Here is an 18,400-nt window from a genome sequence, read left to right as displayed (position 1 = left end):
TGATGCAGAGGATTCCTCGGTCTCTAGTAGCAACAAGTATTAAACTAACACTCCCGATATCCCTTCCTCTATTGATCTGCATTGGGCGTGGCCAGCTACGTTATTGACCAGTGAAAAGAAAAATCACCAGGAATTGTACACTGAAAATGGCTTGCTACTCCTAGGCACCAATTTGACGGTTCTTTGTGCAATTTCAGCTGGTTCTGGTCAATCGCGGCCCTGGAAAACCTGGACACGGTTTTCACGGCTAAAAATGTTCTGCCTCAAGCTGAACTATTGTTTGAAGACGACATCCCACACCGCAAAGGTTGTTTAGGCGTGGTGTGAGGAAAACTTGACCGATTTCATTTCGAAGAATGAATGGCCTCCGTCGTCTCCGGATCTGAATCTACTACGGATTCGGATTATTTCGTGTGAGGATACATTATGTCGAAGCTGAACGACTATAAAATAACAAATTTGCTGCAATTCAAGCGAGTTATCACGAAAATCTGGGACGAGATGCCGATGGAGCACGTGCGCGCCGCTTGCGACGACTTTCCGAGACGTCTGAAGCTGGTTCGATCAGAGAAAGGTGGTGTAATTCCGAGATATCGTCTGTGAAGTACCTTTATGAGTTACTGAATAAAGCTATGAAAGCCAGATTCAGATTTTTTTCTTATTCTTTGAAATATAGATATTTTCTTGTGTTACCGGACTTTTTCGTCACCCTGTACTTGGTCATTATAATAAAAAAATCACAGGAAGGTTGTATTCAAAGCCACGACCGCAAGATTGAAGTAGAATACTTCTACAAGAAAGATAACCCGGTTGCTTGCGTGTCAGTCATTTTTTCTAGTTAATAAACGTTGACCGTTCATTGGCAGTATTGTAACTCCTTTTTGTTTGATATTTTGAATGAAGTTCATTGAATATTTTTAAATTTTGTGCAAATGAGAAGTTGAAGTGTTGCCGAATTGTAATATGCACTTACGATGCGATTCGCCTTACCGTGGTGTACAACTCTTCTTAAGGCGAAGTAGAGCTATACATTTCAACACATTTCGTCTTGCCGAATCGCATCGCGCCGTCATTTGCGTTCTGCATAACCATAGCCAAACACTTGACGACGCAAACACGTAATAATAGTCAGAGCATGCATGTAGATGACGATAATCAACTTTGGATTATAGCGCAAAACGAGAAAATATTAACTCTTCAAATATTCATTTATGTTCTTCAAATTTCAGTTGTTCTCTGATATCTGATGTCTGTTTAACATCTGATGAAGGCTCTTATATAGGCCAAATAATGCATTCACAATTTACTAGGTCCATAACTCTGTCGACCGTGCTTGGGAAAGCAACCATATAACTACCAATCTTAGGTCGAATTTTGTGTTTTGACAAGGCTTAAGAATTTTCAATAGTACAATAGTTCGAATAATAAAATTGCAATTTCCTGCATTTGGTAGGAATCTTAGAAAATTTTATAATCGATTGCTGCAAAAACGAAGGAAATCCATCGAATACTAACCGATTTATTAGCATTTGAAATAGGACATATTTCGCACTTTTTTCGGTTTTAGTTTTTCATTTCACATCCCTATGTAGCCGAACTTCCTGAGAGAAGTATTCTACTTCAAAAACTAACTGGTGTTACGAAACAGTTGCAAAAGTAAGAGAATAATATTGAATCGAATTTGCGACAATGTTGCTAAAAAATTCGACATAAATACAGCAGAACTGAGATAGAATTGTAACAAAAATGAGACAAACTAAAATAAACAAACATTAAGCAATAATTGAGACAGACAAAACGGGAACAAAGCTAAAATAATGAAAATGATTTTGTTTCCAATATGGCATTTAGATTCACCGATTATTGAGCGATGATTTCCATAACATTGTTTTTTACTGTTGCTAATAATTCACATGAAAATTGACGATGAACTGATACGATAATCGTGAGAATCTCTCATTTAATAATTAAATAAGGCCGATACAAATTCATTTTATGTCAACCCCCCCCCCCCACCCACTTCAAAAATGTTAAAAATTGGCAGGGGAAGAAAAAAATTAAAGACGTTTTGTTAATATTATTGACTTTTCGAAAGCGTATATGCTTAATTTAGCAACAAACAAGTTCAGTGACAGTGTAAGTGTCATCAAAAAGCAGACCAAATGATTAATAATGATAATAATGTGTTATTTTTCAACACACTTTTGCATGCAAATTACAAACGTATTAACTTGCACACATTTTTTCATGAAAGCTATTTCTTTTTTTTTTCTCAGTGTTATTTATTTTTTGCCCCCCCCTTAGCTAATTTTGATAACCGTGGACATAAAAATTATTCAAAATTTGTATCAGCCTAAATAGCATTGACAGTTTAACCACCTATCCAGTATCAAACCAGATCAATGTTTTGGCTCAACATTCTTTTCTTAAAGCTAGAAAAATTAAATCCTATCCCTGAAAAAGTTTCTGGAGGCTAGAAAAAGCCAAATTATGTTTAAAATCACTGAAAAATGCTTCTGAAATGAGAAAGGAACTAACAAAAACGCTTCCAAAAGCTAGAAAAAGACTAAAAGAAAGAAATCCCTTCGCAGTAAGAAAAAATAAGTACAAATTAAAAAAAAAAAATTAAACAATTTTTAATAGCAGATTGTTGAATGAGTCAAAATCGCTGAAAAATTTCTTCTATATGAATGGATGGAGTCATATCTGGCCAACCGACAACTAAACGTCAAGCTTGGAACTACCGAATCTGACCCGCTCAGTAACTATTCTGGTGTTCCCCAAGGCAGTATCTTGGGGCCAATATTATTCTCCTTATTTTTCAACGATGTTTGCTTCGCTATACTAGCAGGGTGCAGGTTGATATACGCAGACGATTGCAAAATGTATTGGCTAGTGAAGACACCGGATGACTGCAAACTATCGACATCTTCGCAAACTGGTGTGAAAGAAACCGGCTGACCATAAGCGTGAATAACTGCATGGTTATCTCGTTTACTAGGAGGAAAACAATGATACATTGGAACTATCACATTGGAACGGAGATACTGGAATGAGTTAGCGTTGTGAAGGACCTTGGTGTCCTGTTGGACTCCAAGTTAAATTTTCATCTCGCTTATACCATCAGCAAAGCCAACAGAAATTTGGGATTTATGTTTCGACTATCCAGTGAATTTCGTGACCCCTACTGTCTACGCTCACTGTATTTTAGCTTAGTGCAGTCTATACTGAAATCAGCAGCCGCAGTATGGAGTCCCTCTCACAACGTCTGGGTTAACAGAATAACTGGCAAAACCCTGATGAACTTCCATCCTACGAGAGCCGATGTCACTTGTTGGGTATGGACACGCATCAGAAGAGACGAAAGGTCATGAAAACTGTGTTTCTGGCTAAGGTGCTTGTGGGGGAAATGAATGCACCTCGGATTCTCGCTCAGGTCGACTTGAACATCATCCCACGACCACTACGAAAGCGAAGCTTCCTCCGGCTTCAACGATCCGAACCGATAAGATGTATGTGTTTACTGTTTAATCTGTGTTACCATTTGTTTGATTTCTATATTAGTATTAGAGTATTTAATGTTTAAAATGTTATGCAAAGTTTGGTTTTAAATCGCTGGAAAAGAATGACTCAGAAGCAGAGTCTAGATAGGACCCAAAACAATGTATGATATAAAATCAATAGAAATATGCTGCTGAGACTCAGATAGAGCCAAACAAAACGAGCAGAATGCTGCTTCTAGAAAATTTTACGCAGACAAATTCCGAAATTAGGTCTATAAATCATAATCAGGCCTATGAATCATAAATTGCACAGGAAAAAAAACAAATAAAAATCAAGAGAAATAATTCCTAATTCGTTGGAAAAATTGCGAACGTTGAAAAAGTGTAAAGGAAAAGATACGCAAACTGAGAAGAAAACGAGAACTGATAGCAAAAGATCCAACATTATTCTTAAAATTGTTCAAACATTGCTTTTGTACATAAGAACAAACATGTAGAGCGATCCCCAGTGGAGCTCTGGATCGAGCTTTGATTTTATGATAATGACTTCCAAAAGTTGCTCTCCACTAGAATCTATTTATTCATATTTCTGATCAAATGAAACCGATGATAATGTGAATCTATTAAGAAATTACTAAATAAACAGTGTACAAAGTACAATCACAGATTAACCCTAGAATAACAGAAGAACATGCATTTTTTTATCCCTAACCAAATAATTATGTTTTTTTTAGCTAGAAAATTATCTACACTTGAGTTTAGAAGCGAAACAGCGCTATTCGTATTGAAACAAAGTCATTTTCACTACTAAACGTTGTAAAAAGACAAAATTGAGTAGAAAGTGTTACTCCCTAATTACACGCAAAAGTTCAAGTCTTGTACACAATTTCCGATTCGCACAAATTTTGCGCTAAAATCGCACAACAAATGTGTGAAATGCATAACGTAACAGTCGTACTGCGAATACGTTGACATAGATTGAAATCAGAATATACAATCATACACACGAGAATCGTGATGTTCCAGTAAACTTCAGTTTCGGGCAAACGATCATTTAAGGGCGCTCGAAAAATCGTGCTTCATTTTCGTGCGCCGATACATATGAACGATTTGCTCATCTCTAATAATACTCTACAGCCAAAACAACCTTCAGCGATACAAGTTTTCCCACACAACTTAGTGACGCTGGTGCCAGTATCGTGGAACCATACGCATATCGTCAGTTGAATTCAATACTGGCACAACTCAAAATTCATAGTTTCGAAAAAAACTCGTTTGAAAATTTGCGTCTAAAATTTTTTTTTCATTTTCGTGAAAAAATCCAATTTTAAGACTCCCAATTTTTTTAAACTTGTTTGGGTTTATCAGTTAATTAGTCATTAATCTAGACAGTACCCAAATTATCAGTATTGATTGCTGGTTGCACTGTTTCGACGAGAGCCTTCTGAAAAGCATTATTAATAGCAGTACAGATCAACATGACGATACTAACTCCAGTGAAAAATTTTTAAGTGTAGTAGTTTGGAACTGCGTAGCAGAGTTTAGTGCATAATTTGCGTTATGCCCAACTCGCAATCATTGTACTGGCTCCAAACTACATCAACATCAACAATTGCGCTAAAAACGCATAATAATGTACTGGTTTCGCACCATCCAACTTTTGCGTGTCTAGAAGATCATGATTGCTAGAAAATGCTTTCACGCCCTGAATTCTACTTTGGATTTGTGAGATTAACTCGATTTTCAGATTTTCGGAATGTTTTTTAGCATTTTCCGCGCTTCGGAAACGTATTGTAAACATTTTTTCTAATTAATATTATATTCAAACTTATTTTACGAAATAGAATTTGTTCTACAATGCTCATGTATCTTCAAACTATGATTTCAGTATTTTCATCTAATTCTCCTATGTAATTTTTTCACTGTTTCCTCATTTTTACCTTAAATTTATTATTGCTTCGAACCCTCCTTTATTTTATTCACGTCTTTGTCTGACTTCCTTTGTTCTTGCTGACTTTGATATCTAAAGTAACCAAAACATTACCAATGTTTTATCAACAATTCACACCACAAAAAGAGAACAATTGGTAGAAAATTGTCTAATGATTATCAAAAATGTTCTCAAGAGAAACAAAATATTGATTGAAATCATCTATCGGAAAATCGCTCTGAAGTAAGTCAAAAAGTTCAGGTATAAAACCGCCAAAAATCTGTTGAAAAAATTATAAAAATAAAAATAATTCCAAAAAAATCACCTAAAACTCGGCAGAAAATAAACAAAAAATGTTAAGAATTTTCAGACTGTAGTTTACTTCCTGAACGCGGAATCAGAAACGCCCAAGGAAAAAATTATCGTGAGACGTTATTCTTTAATCGCACTGACGAAACTACTCATGGATCATCAATCATAGTAACCCATGAGTTAGCAAAAAACAAATTGACAGCTCTATCAGTCAAACTCTAACTGTGATGGCGAAAAAAGTGAAGCTACTCCGTTCAGAAAAACATCCCCCACCGCGTAGAAAACGAACATCGTGCGGCACTTTGTGGACGCCGGGTATGCCCGTTCCGGCATCTACAACATCTTGACACTATTGGACAACGATTAGAGCATCGGAAGAAAACCCGGTTCCGGGCGGCCAACGACCCTGAGTGACATGAAGCTTCAAAGGATGCTGAAGAGGAAGACCGATGGAAAAGTGGCTAAATCGCTGCGTGCACTTGGCCGGGAGGTTGGTGCATGCGCTGAAACAGTGAAAAAGTATCTGGAGAACATGGACATACATGTCAGGAAGCGGTAGTCCCGTCCACTTGTATCGGAGCTGCAGGCAATGACGCAGCGAAAGCGGTTGAATAAAATGGTCAAGTCGATTTTCCCGGCGAATCGCGACGGGGCAGTGGTGATGGACGACGAGACCTATCTCACCCTGGATGGCAACGTAAGCTCCGAGGTGATATTTATTACACACACCAAGTTCCCCAAGTAGGTGCCGCTGTGGCTGACAATCAGCAAGAAGGGGATGTCAAAACCGCTCTTCTTTCACTCCGGGCTGGCCGCGAACGGGGAAATTTATAGTAGAAGTGCCTGCCAGAAGTTGCGTCGTTCATCAAGAAATACCCTAACGGCGAAGACACTGTTTTCTGACCAGATTTGGCGTCGGCCCACTGCTCGAAGCGATCGTGGGAAGAGATGGAGCGGCTGAATATCGATGTGGTACCGAAGTCGGCGAATCCGCCAGCTGCGTCCCATTGACAAACTTGAAGCGCAAGATCTATTCCAACAAATTTTGTCGCGAAAACGGAGGAGGAATTTATAAAAAAAATAAAGGAGGAGCTTAAAACATGCCTACAAGCATGTTTTCATCCGCCATGGCGAATGTTCCGGTTAACTGGTGGAAGGCAGCTCGCAAGGGCGTAGATTTTTTTTTTGCAAATAAGATAATATAATTACCATTAATGGAAGATTTATCCAACTCAATTATCTGTCTTAGATGTTTTTTTCATCATCATCTGAAAAAAGTTCATTTTTCTACCGCAAACGTTATTATGTATTCCGTTGAGGCAGATTGAACCGGGATCTTGGTCTAAGAGATCGTTTGGGGGCATATATGTCCAGGTGGTCGAGGACTTACAGAGCATCGATTTCATCTAGAAGCACTTTACTAATGAATGCAGCTTGCGCCTCGAATCGTCTCGGCTCAAAAGTTGGCATTCCTAAAAACCGACAGCGTTCAATGTAGGCTGGCAGATTTGAGGGAATACGCCAAGGGATGAATCTTAGCGCATGTCGTACAAATTTACGTTGCACGGATTCAATTCTAACATTCCAGGAGTTGTGATGTAAACACCATACAACGGAGTAGAATTCTATGATACACCGCACTTAGAGAGAAATACACGTTGATGTCATTCTTTCAAAAATTACAATAAAATAAGGTTTTATTGTAACCGACCGATTGTAATGGCCCGAATATCACATAATATAGGTATATTCAGAACTCCATCACCGAAATGGCAACTACCAGTTCCTGTAAAATAGCCTAAAATCACAAAATACAATCCAGTATGGGTATTTCAGTTCTGTGCGTTCTCATGATGTGTCCATCACCAGGACGCCTAATATGTGAAATATTTCTGAAGCGAGTTGTGCAGCAATGAAATATAAAAAAAAAAATTCTTAGTATTGAAACCTTTGATCCCGTGCATCGCCGGGAATATTCAACTAGTTTTTAATAGACTGGGTTGCGGTTATATGGGGAAAAGGGACGGTGTTATTTTCTCACTCCAATGCACTTTTCGTGTTCCTTATGGGTCCTATGAAAATTGCGTAAATTTTCAGGTTAATCAGTGGAACTATACTTTTACATCCGATTTTCTATATTTCTGTACGATTTTATGTTAAAAAATGCACTTTTCCAGAGATGCTCAGTTGGCTCCTAAAAATATATCGATACATGATATTTGCACAAAATTTTCCTAGGAAAAGCTCTTTTGAAGGCCGTAAGGCGCTACGATGCTAGAAGTAAATGTTATCTATCGCACGCGCATAAGAAACAATTTTAATAATTTTTTTGAAAGTGTGATTCTTTGCTCATAGTAGCTTTCAAAACTTTATTCTAATCGAAATTGTTTCTTATTTGTAGGAAAGTTTGTAGCAACAGCAGCAGGCTGCAGTAGTTTTGTTACAAAATTCCATATTGAGCCGCTCGTTAAAAATTTCAATCAGTTTGCGGTGAATAACGAGCGCCTTTTAGTCTTCATAAGAATTTTTCTCAAGAAAATTTTCAGCAAATACCCTAATGTACGTAGGTATCAACTATCGTAGAATAAGCTTCGAACCTCAATTTAACGCAAATGCTAAGTTTGCGCGAGTTACAAAACAGTCACGTCGAACAGACCATCGTACTGAATCTTTCAACCTTTCAACCGAAAACATACCACTCCATACAAAACTCTAAAAAAATGTGATTCCTATTTACTGGTGCGACACCTACTGGTCATATTCCGCAGAAGATAAATTCTTCAATAGTTTTAAATGAAAATTCTGACCCAAAAGTCATTATTTGAAATCTTTTCTTTTTCTCTTGTGATCCTCAGATCTATCGGTCAATGAAAAAATTTTAATAACATTATGAAGAATAAAGTATGCAACCCAGTCAACATTTTTATACGTATAATAATGTTGCGATTCCAATATCTGCACTTTTATATTCTTACAAACTCGCATTCGATGCGCAAAAACAGCATATACGTACTATTTTGGAGGCGATATACGTAATGAAGAATAATGATATTCATTCAATTCATGTCTTACAACTTTAAGCCCACAATCGTAAATCGGTAAGACTGCGTTGAAATATATTTGCGATAATTTTCATATATTGATATTCGATTTGTGGTTGTCTGGGAAAGTTACTTAATTGCTTTTCACCCACAAAGTTTGATTGAATTCTAAAACGGTGCTAGCAACCACTGAGTCGAATACGTGTGAAATCCTTCAATTTCATTAAATTTCAGGTTGTTGAAAGCATGATTGCAAGGCTTTCCGCAAAATCCGCACCATGGAGTAGTAAAAACGCGCCATATCCGCGAGAAACGCAAAATTCACCAAAAATGCAAAATCCGCGCCGAGTGTAACAACCCTGGACATCGCCACCAAAAAGTTTTCTGAATGTTGCTAAAGGATCGTCGAAAATCATCTGTATCAAATATTCGAAAAAAGAGTATTTTTTATAAAAATATTGCTAGAAAATCGTAAAAAAAGTTGGAAAAATCTTCAAATTTAACTACCCGCATCGCCTTCTCAAAATGAATAAAAATCAACTCTTTGGGTAATTTCATGAAATTTCAAACCAGTGTTGCTCGGTTCTATTGACGATTGTACTAAGTTGTCCGGACTTACTTGTGATACCCAGATACTAAAAATAGACAAATTTACTAATCTTTCGACGGGACGACATCCAAAATCAGAGTTAGAAGCATTTCATTTGGATGGGTACCCGGGTACCCAACCGAGCAGTTACGGAGCAAAAAATTTCAGTGTCCCTGATAATAGAAACTGGTTTATTCCACTAATTAGGAGCATTCTATGAATTCTAGCTGGCTGAGTTTAGATTAACCTTCAAAGCAGTAAAGTCTGAAAAGGTGACCGAGTACCCTGCCGAACACATAACAGTCAAAAAGGGGTCGTCAGAAACTTACCTTACGCTAATTTTTTTTTATTGCAAAGTGCCGTCAAAATTTGTACCAATATCAGCTCCATACAGCATTATTTAAAAATCGCCATAGAATTAACAAACAAACTGCAACAAATATCGACAAAATTTGGTTGAAAAGTCGTCAAAAATTGAGCGAACGTTACTCCAAGATAGTCGAAAGTCGTTGAGTGATTAACACAAAAATGTGAAAAAATCTAATAATAAATACCAGTGCAGAACACCTAATCAGTTATCAAAAAGTTGCAATTTAATTAGTCAAAAATTCACTTTTCAACAAAAGAAGTGGCCACAATGCGTTCAAAAAGTCTAAGAATTAGTCTAATGCTCGTCAGAGAATTGTGAAAAATGTCACCGAAAAGTTATTAAACATTACCTAAATGTAGTTTGAAAACAATAAATGAAAAAAAATGTGAAACCGTTAGAAAATCATTACAATGTGCAAAAACTCTGAAAAGTTGTATTTTTTTTATTGATAGACTGAAGAGCATGAAATTTTTATTTGTCATATTTGAATTGATTTGAATTGATTTTATGATGGAATTTATAGACTGCTTGAACCTGATTTAGCTCAATATACCTTGTTTTAACAAACGTTTACTTTTAAATACAGAATATTTTAAAAAGATATGAAAGTGATCACAAATCAGATTTCTAACCGATGAAAAATGTTACTTAAAAACATGAAAATGATCTCGAAAATCATTGATAATACACTTTTGAATGCCAGGAAAGACGATAAAAGTCTTAAACAGCCAGAGAAATGCTTTGAATTGCAAAAAAATGAATAATGTATGGAATAATATGGAATTTAGAATACTATCTCCAATATAGGTTTAATTCACTGAAAAAATATACAGTCCAGACAAAATACAAAATGATCCCAAATCAGACTGAGAATCGCACGAAAAAAAGCCTCTGTATACCAAACAATCTTATCGGCCCCCTTCTGCATAAGATTACTGCAGAAAAACTGCCGAAGAAAACCACTGACGAAGAAAACCACTGACGAAGACGTTCGATACCCTATATGAACAGATTTTAAGCGGCTTAATTTGTTATGAAATTCTTGGCCAAAATTAGCTCAAACTTGTACGAATTAGAAGAACGCGATATCCGTTTTAAAATCTACCTTTGAGATGTAGAAACAAGTTTCAAACTTTTTATAATATTAGTTATTCTCTAGAGTCTACATTTAATTTCAAATTAACGCATAAATCGATTAATGCTTCAGGAGGACAGGGAAGTATAAAATATAAATTATTCTCTAATCGACGAAAATCTCCTTGTGACATATCTACTATTTGTCGAAAAATTTCCTCGATAAATGTTGACAATTCTTTATGGGATTGCATTGTATTTACTTGAAATAAAAAGTTTCAAACTTTCAGTTTCTGATATTTGTATTTCGTATAAATACAAGTTTAACAAAGCAAAAAATTCTTTAAAAGTACCTTATCGTCCTTTTGCGGTATCCTCTCCCTTCCAGGTCCAGTTTATCCTGCGCACCTTCTAACCGCTCGACCGCAAACCACTTTTCACTCAAAACTGCAGTTGCGTAGATTCTACTTTTCAATTTGTTGGAATTTCCTCCCTCTCCCTCGACCGGCTGCTGTTTGTTGTTTATAATTGCACCTTCTTTTGCGGCCTATCAGTTTTGTGTTTTATTTATTTTCACTTATCTTCCTAATCGGAGCGCACGTAAAATTCGCAAACTTTTCGGAACTTTTTTCCACTCTGTACCTGCTGTACTTGGTCTGCACCCGGAAGTACCGCGGCTGCACGAGAGGCCCAAAAGTTTTCCCCCGAAAAGGGCGCCGAACCGAACATTCGGAAAAACCGCACACACTTCCCTAGTTTGCTGATTTGTTTTAAATTAATTATTTCAACTTCGGCGTCGTCTGGTGGCCCGATTCTTAGCGGCTTTCCCCGCGCTGCGTCCTGCTCTGCTGGAAACTTTTCTTCACCGGCAAACTTAGCGCTTCTCTTCGACAAATGCAACGCTATGAGAGATGGGGCAGAGGACTAGCCAGAAATAATTGTCGTTCGTCTCGCCCCCGGGATCGCGCGGCGCTCAGCACACTGTTCCACCCAAACACTTTCCACGCGACTTCAAAACTTGCAAACTTTTGATCGCGGAAAAACTTTACTGCTGTTTGCCCGCTTGCTAGCGGGCTTGAACGATTTTCGCGAAGAAGGAACGCGCGCGAGCGGGGTGCGAAAAGTTTTTCGGCTGTTGCTCCCAAAGTTTGCAAAGTTTTTCCCCCGGTTTTTGCCGTAGAGGAGCAGCAGCAGCAGCAGTAGCGGGATCACACACTTCTGGAAAACTTTGGTGCTTGGTTGTTGCTGGGAAAAACTTTCCTGCAAAACTTAGTTCACTGGTAGTGCAAACCGAACGGCCACGGGACCACGGTGAAAACTCATCTTTACCTTCACCGAGTTTACAACGTACTGACGACGGAATGTCCTCCGGTCCGGTGGAAAACGGGTACCCGAACAGGGTGTGCACCCATACAGGCAAGGCGATGGGCTTTTCCGTGTGCGGTGTGCGCTTTGCTGGTGTTGGTGAATGAACTCCGAGGTGCAGGCCGTCGTCGAGGCTGCTGCTGCAAGCCTGTCGGAAAGTGCAACCACCTGGCGGAAAACGACACGCTAGCTAGCGTGAGTGCAAGCAGGATGGCACAAATATGTTCCCTTGCGTCCAACCTGGTAGGAGGGTTGGTGGAACGCGTGCGCACTGGCCACCGTCAGTCAGTCAGGCTAGGCTGCAGAATTCATCCGAGGGATCCGCCTCATCAAAAGACCAAAGGAAGAGAGTGAAACGAAAGGGAGCAACAAAAAACAACACAGAAATTGCATCACACGCGGGACCCAGGGCCGGCGGCGGGTTTGGCAACCAGCTGGGCAACAGCAGCAGCAGCAAGCGGAAACGATGTCGATTCTTGTAGAACACGATACACACCGTCAGGTTGGCAGGAAAAATGATTTTGTTTATAACAAATTACAAACAGTTTTTCATTCATTCTGAAGAGCTCTTTGCCAAGTTTGTGTCTTGGTCGGGTGGAGATTGTAATTTAATTACAGTGTCTAACAACGGGCTTCGCGATACCCTGACGCGGGAAGTGGGCATAGCGGGGGTTGTGGAGAAACGTTCTTAGACTATGGGTAAGGTTTTTTAGTTGCGAAATTTGCTTGTCCTGTTCCGGCTGCTAGCGTTACAGAGCAAATAGTTGCAACCGAACTGTGTGCTCAGCAATTTCGAGATATTCAGTTTTATTTGAATGCTATCCGGAAAGGATTACAGCGTGTCAACCTCATTTTTTAAATGAATTTCAAAAGGATGCTTTTTATCGCCGAAGCTATGGAAACATTCTGCAAGCGTGAAAGAATGTGTTAGTACTGTCACTATCTTTTGTTTCATTATATCTGAACGAATTATTTATTTGCAATCAGTCTGCGTTCTATTCTCTATTGGATAGTATAATGAAGAGCCGGAAACCTCTTGGAATTTAGAATTTGGAAACAAAAACCACTATTGAAGTTAAAAAGTTCAAAACCAAAACCTGAAAAATAGCGGAAAAATCTACAAAACTTCCAGATCTTATATTTTTCAGGATTTGTTAGTCATTTCTGGCCTCTAATAGCGTTTGTTCGATTTTTCGAGCTTTTCGGCTTCTCGAGATCTTTTACTTTTTGGATTTATTGCGTCTTTATATAAATTATTAATGTCTTTATAAAAGGTGTTTTTTTTTGGTATTTGGTTTTTCGTGTATTCAGATTTGACAGTTTACGCGGGAATTCTGACAGCTGTCAAAGTCTAATGTACTCAGTTTGGTTTACCATTTCATCATGAACAGACTTACGCCTGAACAACGCTTACAAACAATTGAATTTCATTACCAAAATTCGTCCTCTGTGAAAAATGTTTTTCGCGCAAAATTGTGTTCAGTGACGAGGCTCATTTCGGACAGAGCAATACCACGAAATTATCGCCATCTTTGCGACGCCAGTCAGAGAATAAAGCGCCTAATTGTACTTCAGACGCCATCGTGAAATTTCATAAAGCACTATCGGTATTCAGACGCCATCGTGAAATATTGGAGGAAATCGAGTCATCAGTTGCTGCCATTCTCATCAATACAAGGCTTGTTAAATTCAGGCAGCAGGTGAGCTGCTTTCCAAGTTTTCCCACAGTTTGTACTGGTACGTTTAGATGCTGTTTTCTTCTCTTTTCACATGATATATGCGCCCCGGTTGGAATTTATTGCTGGTTTCTGAGCTTGGTGCTGATCTGTCAAGGTGGTGGCCGTTGCTTTCTAATACATGATGGATGTGGAACTCAAAATGCGTCAACTGATCTCCCGGCGGACAACTCTACTCGCTTCGCTCAATTGCGGCTTGAGAATCTGGAGATCGTATGGCAATCACTGGAGGATACACAAAGTGAGCTGGAGGGGCTCGAAACAACAAACGAGGGTATGGTGAGGAATCTTAACTTTGCTCTGATTGGTTTTTGGTTCAAAGCTCTTTCAAATAAAAGCCGGATTGTTATCTATTCTGCCGCCTATTCTTCCTAGCGCTGATCTCCCTACTAACCCCCCTCGCTCTAACTCTGGTCTTGCTGGTTTAAAATTGCCTTCTATAGCTTTGCCCGAGTTTAACGGTGACTACCAAGAGTGGCTTGGATTTCATGATACCTTTCATGCGCTGATACATACCAATGTGGATGTTGCAGATATCCAAAAATTCCATTATTTGCGAGCAGCGCTAAAAGGAGAAGCGTCACAGGTAATTGAATCAATTTCTATTAGTGCAGCAAATTACAATTTAGCTTGGGAAGCATTAGTGTCACGCTACTCGAACGAGTACTTACTGAAAAAACGCCATCTCCAAGCTCTTTATGAAACACCGCGGATGAAGCAAGAATCCGCAGCCGCACTTCATGGGCTTGTCGACGAATTTGAAAGGCACATCAAGGTTCTCAAGCAGTTGGGAGAGCCCACAGACTCGTGGGGTACAATGTTAGAGCATTTACTCTGCACGAGATTGCACGACGAGACGCTGCGACAATGGGAAGAGCATGCTTCAACAATCGAAATACCGTCGTACGCTAACTTAGTTGGTTTCCTTCAGAAACGAATGCGTGTGTTGGAATCGATTTTTGTAAACCACGATACGATACCATCTCTTTCCAGTTCGCACATTGCTCCAACGATGCGTGGTCCGTCTGGTGTGTCATCGAAATGCAGGCGGCCCTTCGGGACGACGAAGTTTTCTACAAACGCCATCACAGAGGAACTAGCGAACGAAAATGGAATTGCCACCCGGCTTGGCATGTCAATGCGTCAATTCAGGAAGCTGTCGCTACAGGAAAAACTGAACCAGATTAACGCCAAGCGGTTATGCTTCAACTGCCTTCGAGATGGTCATTTGGTGAGCAAGTGTCCTGTTAGGGGAAGCTGTCGAGCCTGCCAGAAGCGGCATCATACTAGCATACATTCTGGGTATGTAGAGGAACTCAAGGTCAGAGAAACAGGAACGACAAATGTCAATCTACCGTTGGTATCGGCGCAAACAAACGTTACTACTGCCGCTGCAGCACGCGTCGAGCCCACTACGACGCACATTCCAGATGAGCCACAAGCATCCATTTACGCAATACAAGGACAACGTAAAGATAATGCCTTCATGCTTACCGTGTTGTTGGTGGTCGTAGACTCCTATGGACAGGAACATCTCGCTCGAGCATTACTCGATTGTGCATCTCAACCAAATTTAATTACAGATAAGATGGCGCAAATGTTACGATTGAAAAGGAAAAAAGTTAACGTACAACTCCAAGGTGCTGGAGGCATTTCGATAAAAGCTAAGGATTCTGTATCCACCCAAATTCGATCACGAAAAACCCAATTCGCTCGTGATGTGGAATTTCTTGTGCTTCCTCAGGTCACAGCCGATTTGCCTGATCAAAGTGTTCCGATCGATGATTGGAGCATTCCCAGCGACTTATTTTTGGCTGATCCAAACTTCCATAAGCGTTCCGGAATAGATAAGATAATCGGCGTATCTCATTTCTTCGCCTGCTTTACCTCATCCGCAAGAATATGTTTAGCAAGTGGCCTTCCTGAACTAGTCGACAGCGTGTTTGGCTGGATAGTAGCCGGATCCGGTAGCCAAGTTCCATCTTCTCCAGAATTAGTGCAGTGTCATTTCACCGCAATATGTATTAACAGTTTAGAAGAAAGTTTGGAAAGATTTTGGCAGATTGAAGAGCATCTTTCTTCCTCAGACTACTCAGTTGAGGAGAGAGAGTGTGAGGAATTCTATGCTAACACTGTTACTAGAGACGTTGAAGGTCGCTACATGGTGCGATTACCTCGCCAACCGCATTTCGATGAGATGATTGGAAATTCGAAACCTGCTGCACTCCGAAGATTCAAGCTACTGGAGGAGAGACTAAAACGTGATAGTGATTTGAAGCAGGAATATCATCGCTTTATGAGTGAGTACATTTCGTTAGGTCACATGCGCTTACTCAATCCTCAGGATGGTTCGGCAACCGAAAATGGATACTACCTTCCTCATCATCCAGTAGTTAAAGCTGCAAGCACAACCACGAAAGTGCGCGTTGTCTTTGATGGATCTGCGAAGACTGACACTAAATATTCACTGAATGATGCTTAACGAGTTGGGCCTGTTGTGCAGGACGATCTGCTTTCGATAATGCTCCGATTCAGAATCTACCCGATCGCACTAGTCGCCGACATGGAAAAAATGTATAGACGAATTCGCGTACATCCTAATGATACACCCTATCAGCGAATTTTCTGGAGATTTAGTGACTCTGAACCCATTCATACTTACGAGCTGCTAACTGTCACCTACGGACTAGCTCCGTCCTCCTTTTTAGCAACGAGGACACTTCAGCAGCTAGCAGCAGACGAAGGTAGCAACTATCCGTTGGCCGAGCCAATTCTTCGCAAGGGATTCTATGTCGATGATTGCTTAGGTGGTGCACAATCAATTAGCGAAGCTTTACAGTTAAGAGCACAGCTTGAGGAGCTATGTAAAAGAGGTGGATTTGTTTTACGCAAATGGACTTCAAATAAGCTGGAAGTACTACAAGGACTTACGCAAGACCAAATCGGTACGCAATCGTCGCTGACAGTCACCCCAAACGAAGCTATAAAGGCGCTGGGAATCGGGTGGGAACCGGAGGCCGATACACTGCGTTTTGATTCTAAAATCGACCAACCAAATGAACGTTTGACAAAACGCTCAATTTTGTCATCTATTTCACAGCTTTTCGACCCGTTAGGATTGATCACCCCTATCGTCATACGAGGCAAAATGCTAATGCAAGATCTCTGGCTTGCACAGTGCGACTGGGACCAACAGGTACCACCAAGCATCCAAGATAGATGGAATAAGTATTGTACCGAGCTGCCAGCAATCGCAGAGTTTAGAGTAAACCGTTAAGCTCTTTTGCCACGTTCCTGTGTATAGCTACATACGTTTTCGGATGCTTCAGAGGCGGCATACGGCGCTTGTATTTACGCAAGAAGTTTCGATCCAGTTGGTAACATACGCGTGCAGCTACTCGCGGCTAAGTCCAGAGTTGCACCATTAAAGCAGGTAACACTTCCCAGGCTTGAACTATGCGCTGCTCGCATTGGAGCTCGTCTATACCGGCATGTACGACAAGCTCTTCAGATTGAAGTTTCCAGTTCAATATTTTGGTCCGACTCTACGGTTACGCTCCAATGGCTCCAAGCTCCTCCTCGCACCTGGAAGACTTATATTGCAAACCGAGTTTCAGAAATACAGACGATCACACACGGCTGTCGGTGGAACCATGTATCTGGAAAGGAACATCCCGCCGACTTGTTATCGCGAGGAATGGACGTCACCAGTTTTTTGGAGAGCGAGTTGTGGAAATACGGTCCAGAATGGCTTCGAATACCTGAAAATACGTGGCCTATACCTACTGCCATCCCGCCACCAATCGACAGTAACGAATCGCGTAAGCTAGTTGCGACCGTTGTGAAAACTAAGCCATCTGTAAACGAAATATTTACCCGTTTCTCCTCGTTCAACTTGCTTGTAAGAGTAATTGCTTGGTGTCAGCGATTCATCTGCAACGTGAGAGATAAAACTCGAACCCATCCTCTGCCTTATGAAGGATTTAACAAATTTTTGTTATCGACAGAGCAATTGATTGCTGCAAAGAAATTGCTCATTCGCTTAGCACAAATCGATGCATATAAATCAGAGCTAAAGGATCTGAAAGAACACAGCACAGTATCGAAACGATCACCTATTCGTATTTTGAGCCCATTTTTAGACAGCAATGAAACCATAAGAGTGGGGGGGAAGATTGAGATTGTCCGACCAGAGCTTCCAAATCAAACACCCAGCCCTCTTACCTTATTTCCATCCTCTATCAAAAATGATTTCCAAACATTACCACCTGAAGTTACTCCATGGTGGAATTCAGTTAACCCTTGCAGCGATGCGGCAGGAATATTGGCCAATAAACGGCCGACGAATGATTCGCAGTGCCATACGAGATTGTTTTCGGTGTACCAGAGCGGATCCCGTCCCGGCCCAGCAGAGCATTGGCCAGCTACCAATTCCTCGCGTCACGCCGAGCCGACCGTTTGCTGTCACAGGAGTAGACTA

The 18,400-nt window shown here is 40.1% G+C and overlaps 2 protein-coding genes across 4 annotated transcripts in view; one reads left to right on the top strand and one right to left on the bottom strand.

The window, feature by feature from the left end:
* Positions 1–12,164, bottom strand: part of LOC129732867 (trithorax group protein osa-like) — a 36,450-nt gene extending 24,286 nt beyond the window's left edge. For all 3 annotated transcript variants that reach the window (XM_055694264.1, XM_055694353.1, XM_055694438.1), the window contains exon 1: positions 11,173–12,164. The gene's annotated coding sequence lies outside the window, so the exon portion shown is untranslated. The remainder of the gene's footprint in view (positions 1–11,172) is intronic.
* A 4,277-nt stretch (positions 12,165–16,441) lies between these two features.
* LOC129719757 (uncharacterized) lies at positions 16,442–17,197 on the top strand. Its single transcript, XM_055671159.1, has one exon. It carries the CDS (start codon positions 16,442–16,444, stop codon positions 17,195–17,197), a length of 756 nt encoding a protein of 251 aa, XP_055527134.1.
* Positions 17,198–18,400: the final 1,203 nt, after the last annotated feature.

The sequence above is a fragment of the Wyeomyia smithii genome, chromosome 1, assembly GCF_029784165.1.
Source record: "Wyeomyia smithii strain HCP4-BCI-WySm-NY-G18 chromosome 1, ASM2978416v1, whole genome shotgun sequence".
Lineage (NCBI taxonomy): Eukaryota > Metazoa > Arthropoda > Insecta > Diptera > Culicidae > Wyeomyia > Wyeomyia smithii.
The sequence above is the reverse complement of the archived record's forward strand: the minus strand, read 5'-3'. Positions and strand labels throughout refer to the sequence as shown.

Bases quoted from the DNA above. Each gene is read 5' to 3' on its own strand.
- LOC129719757 (XM_055671159.1), top strand. From the start codon at position 16,442: ATGCTCCGATTCAGAATCTACCCGATCGCACTAGTCGCCGACATGGAA.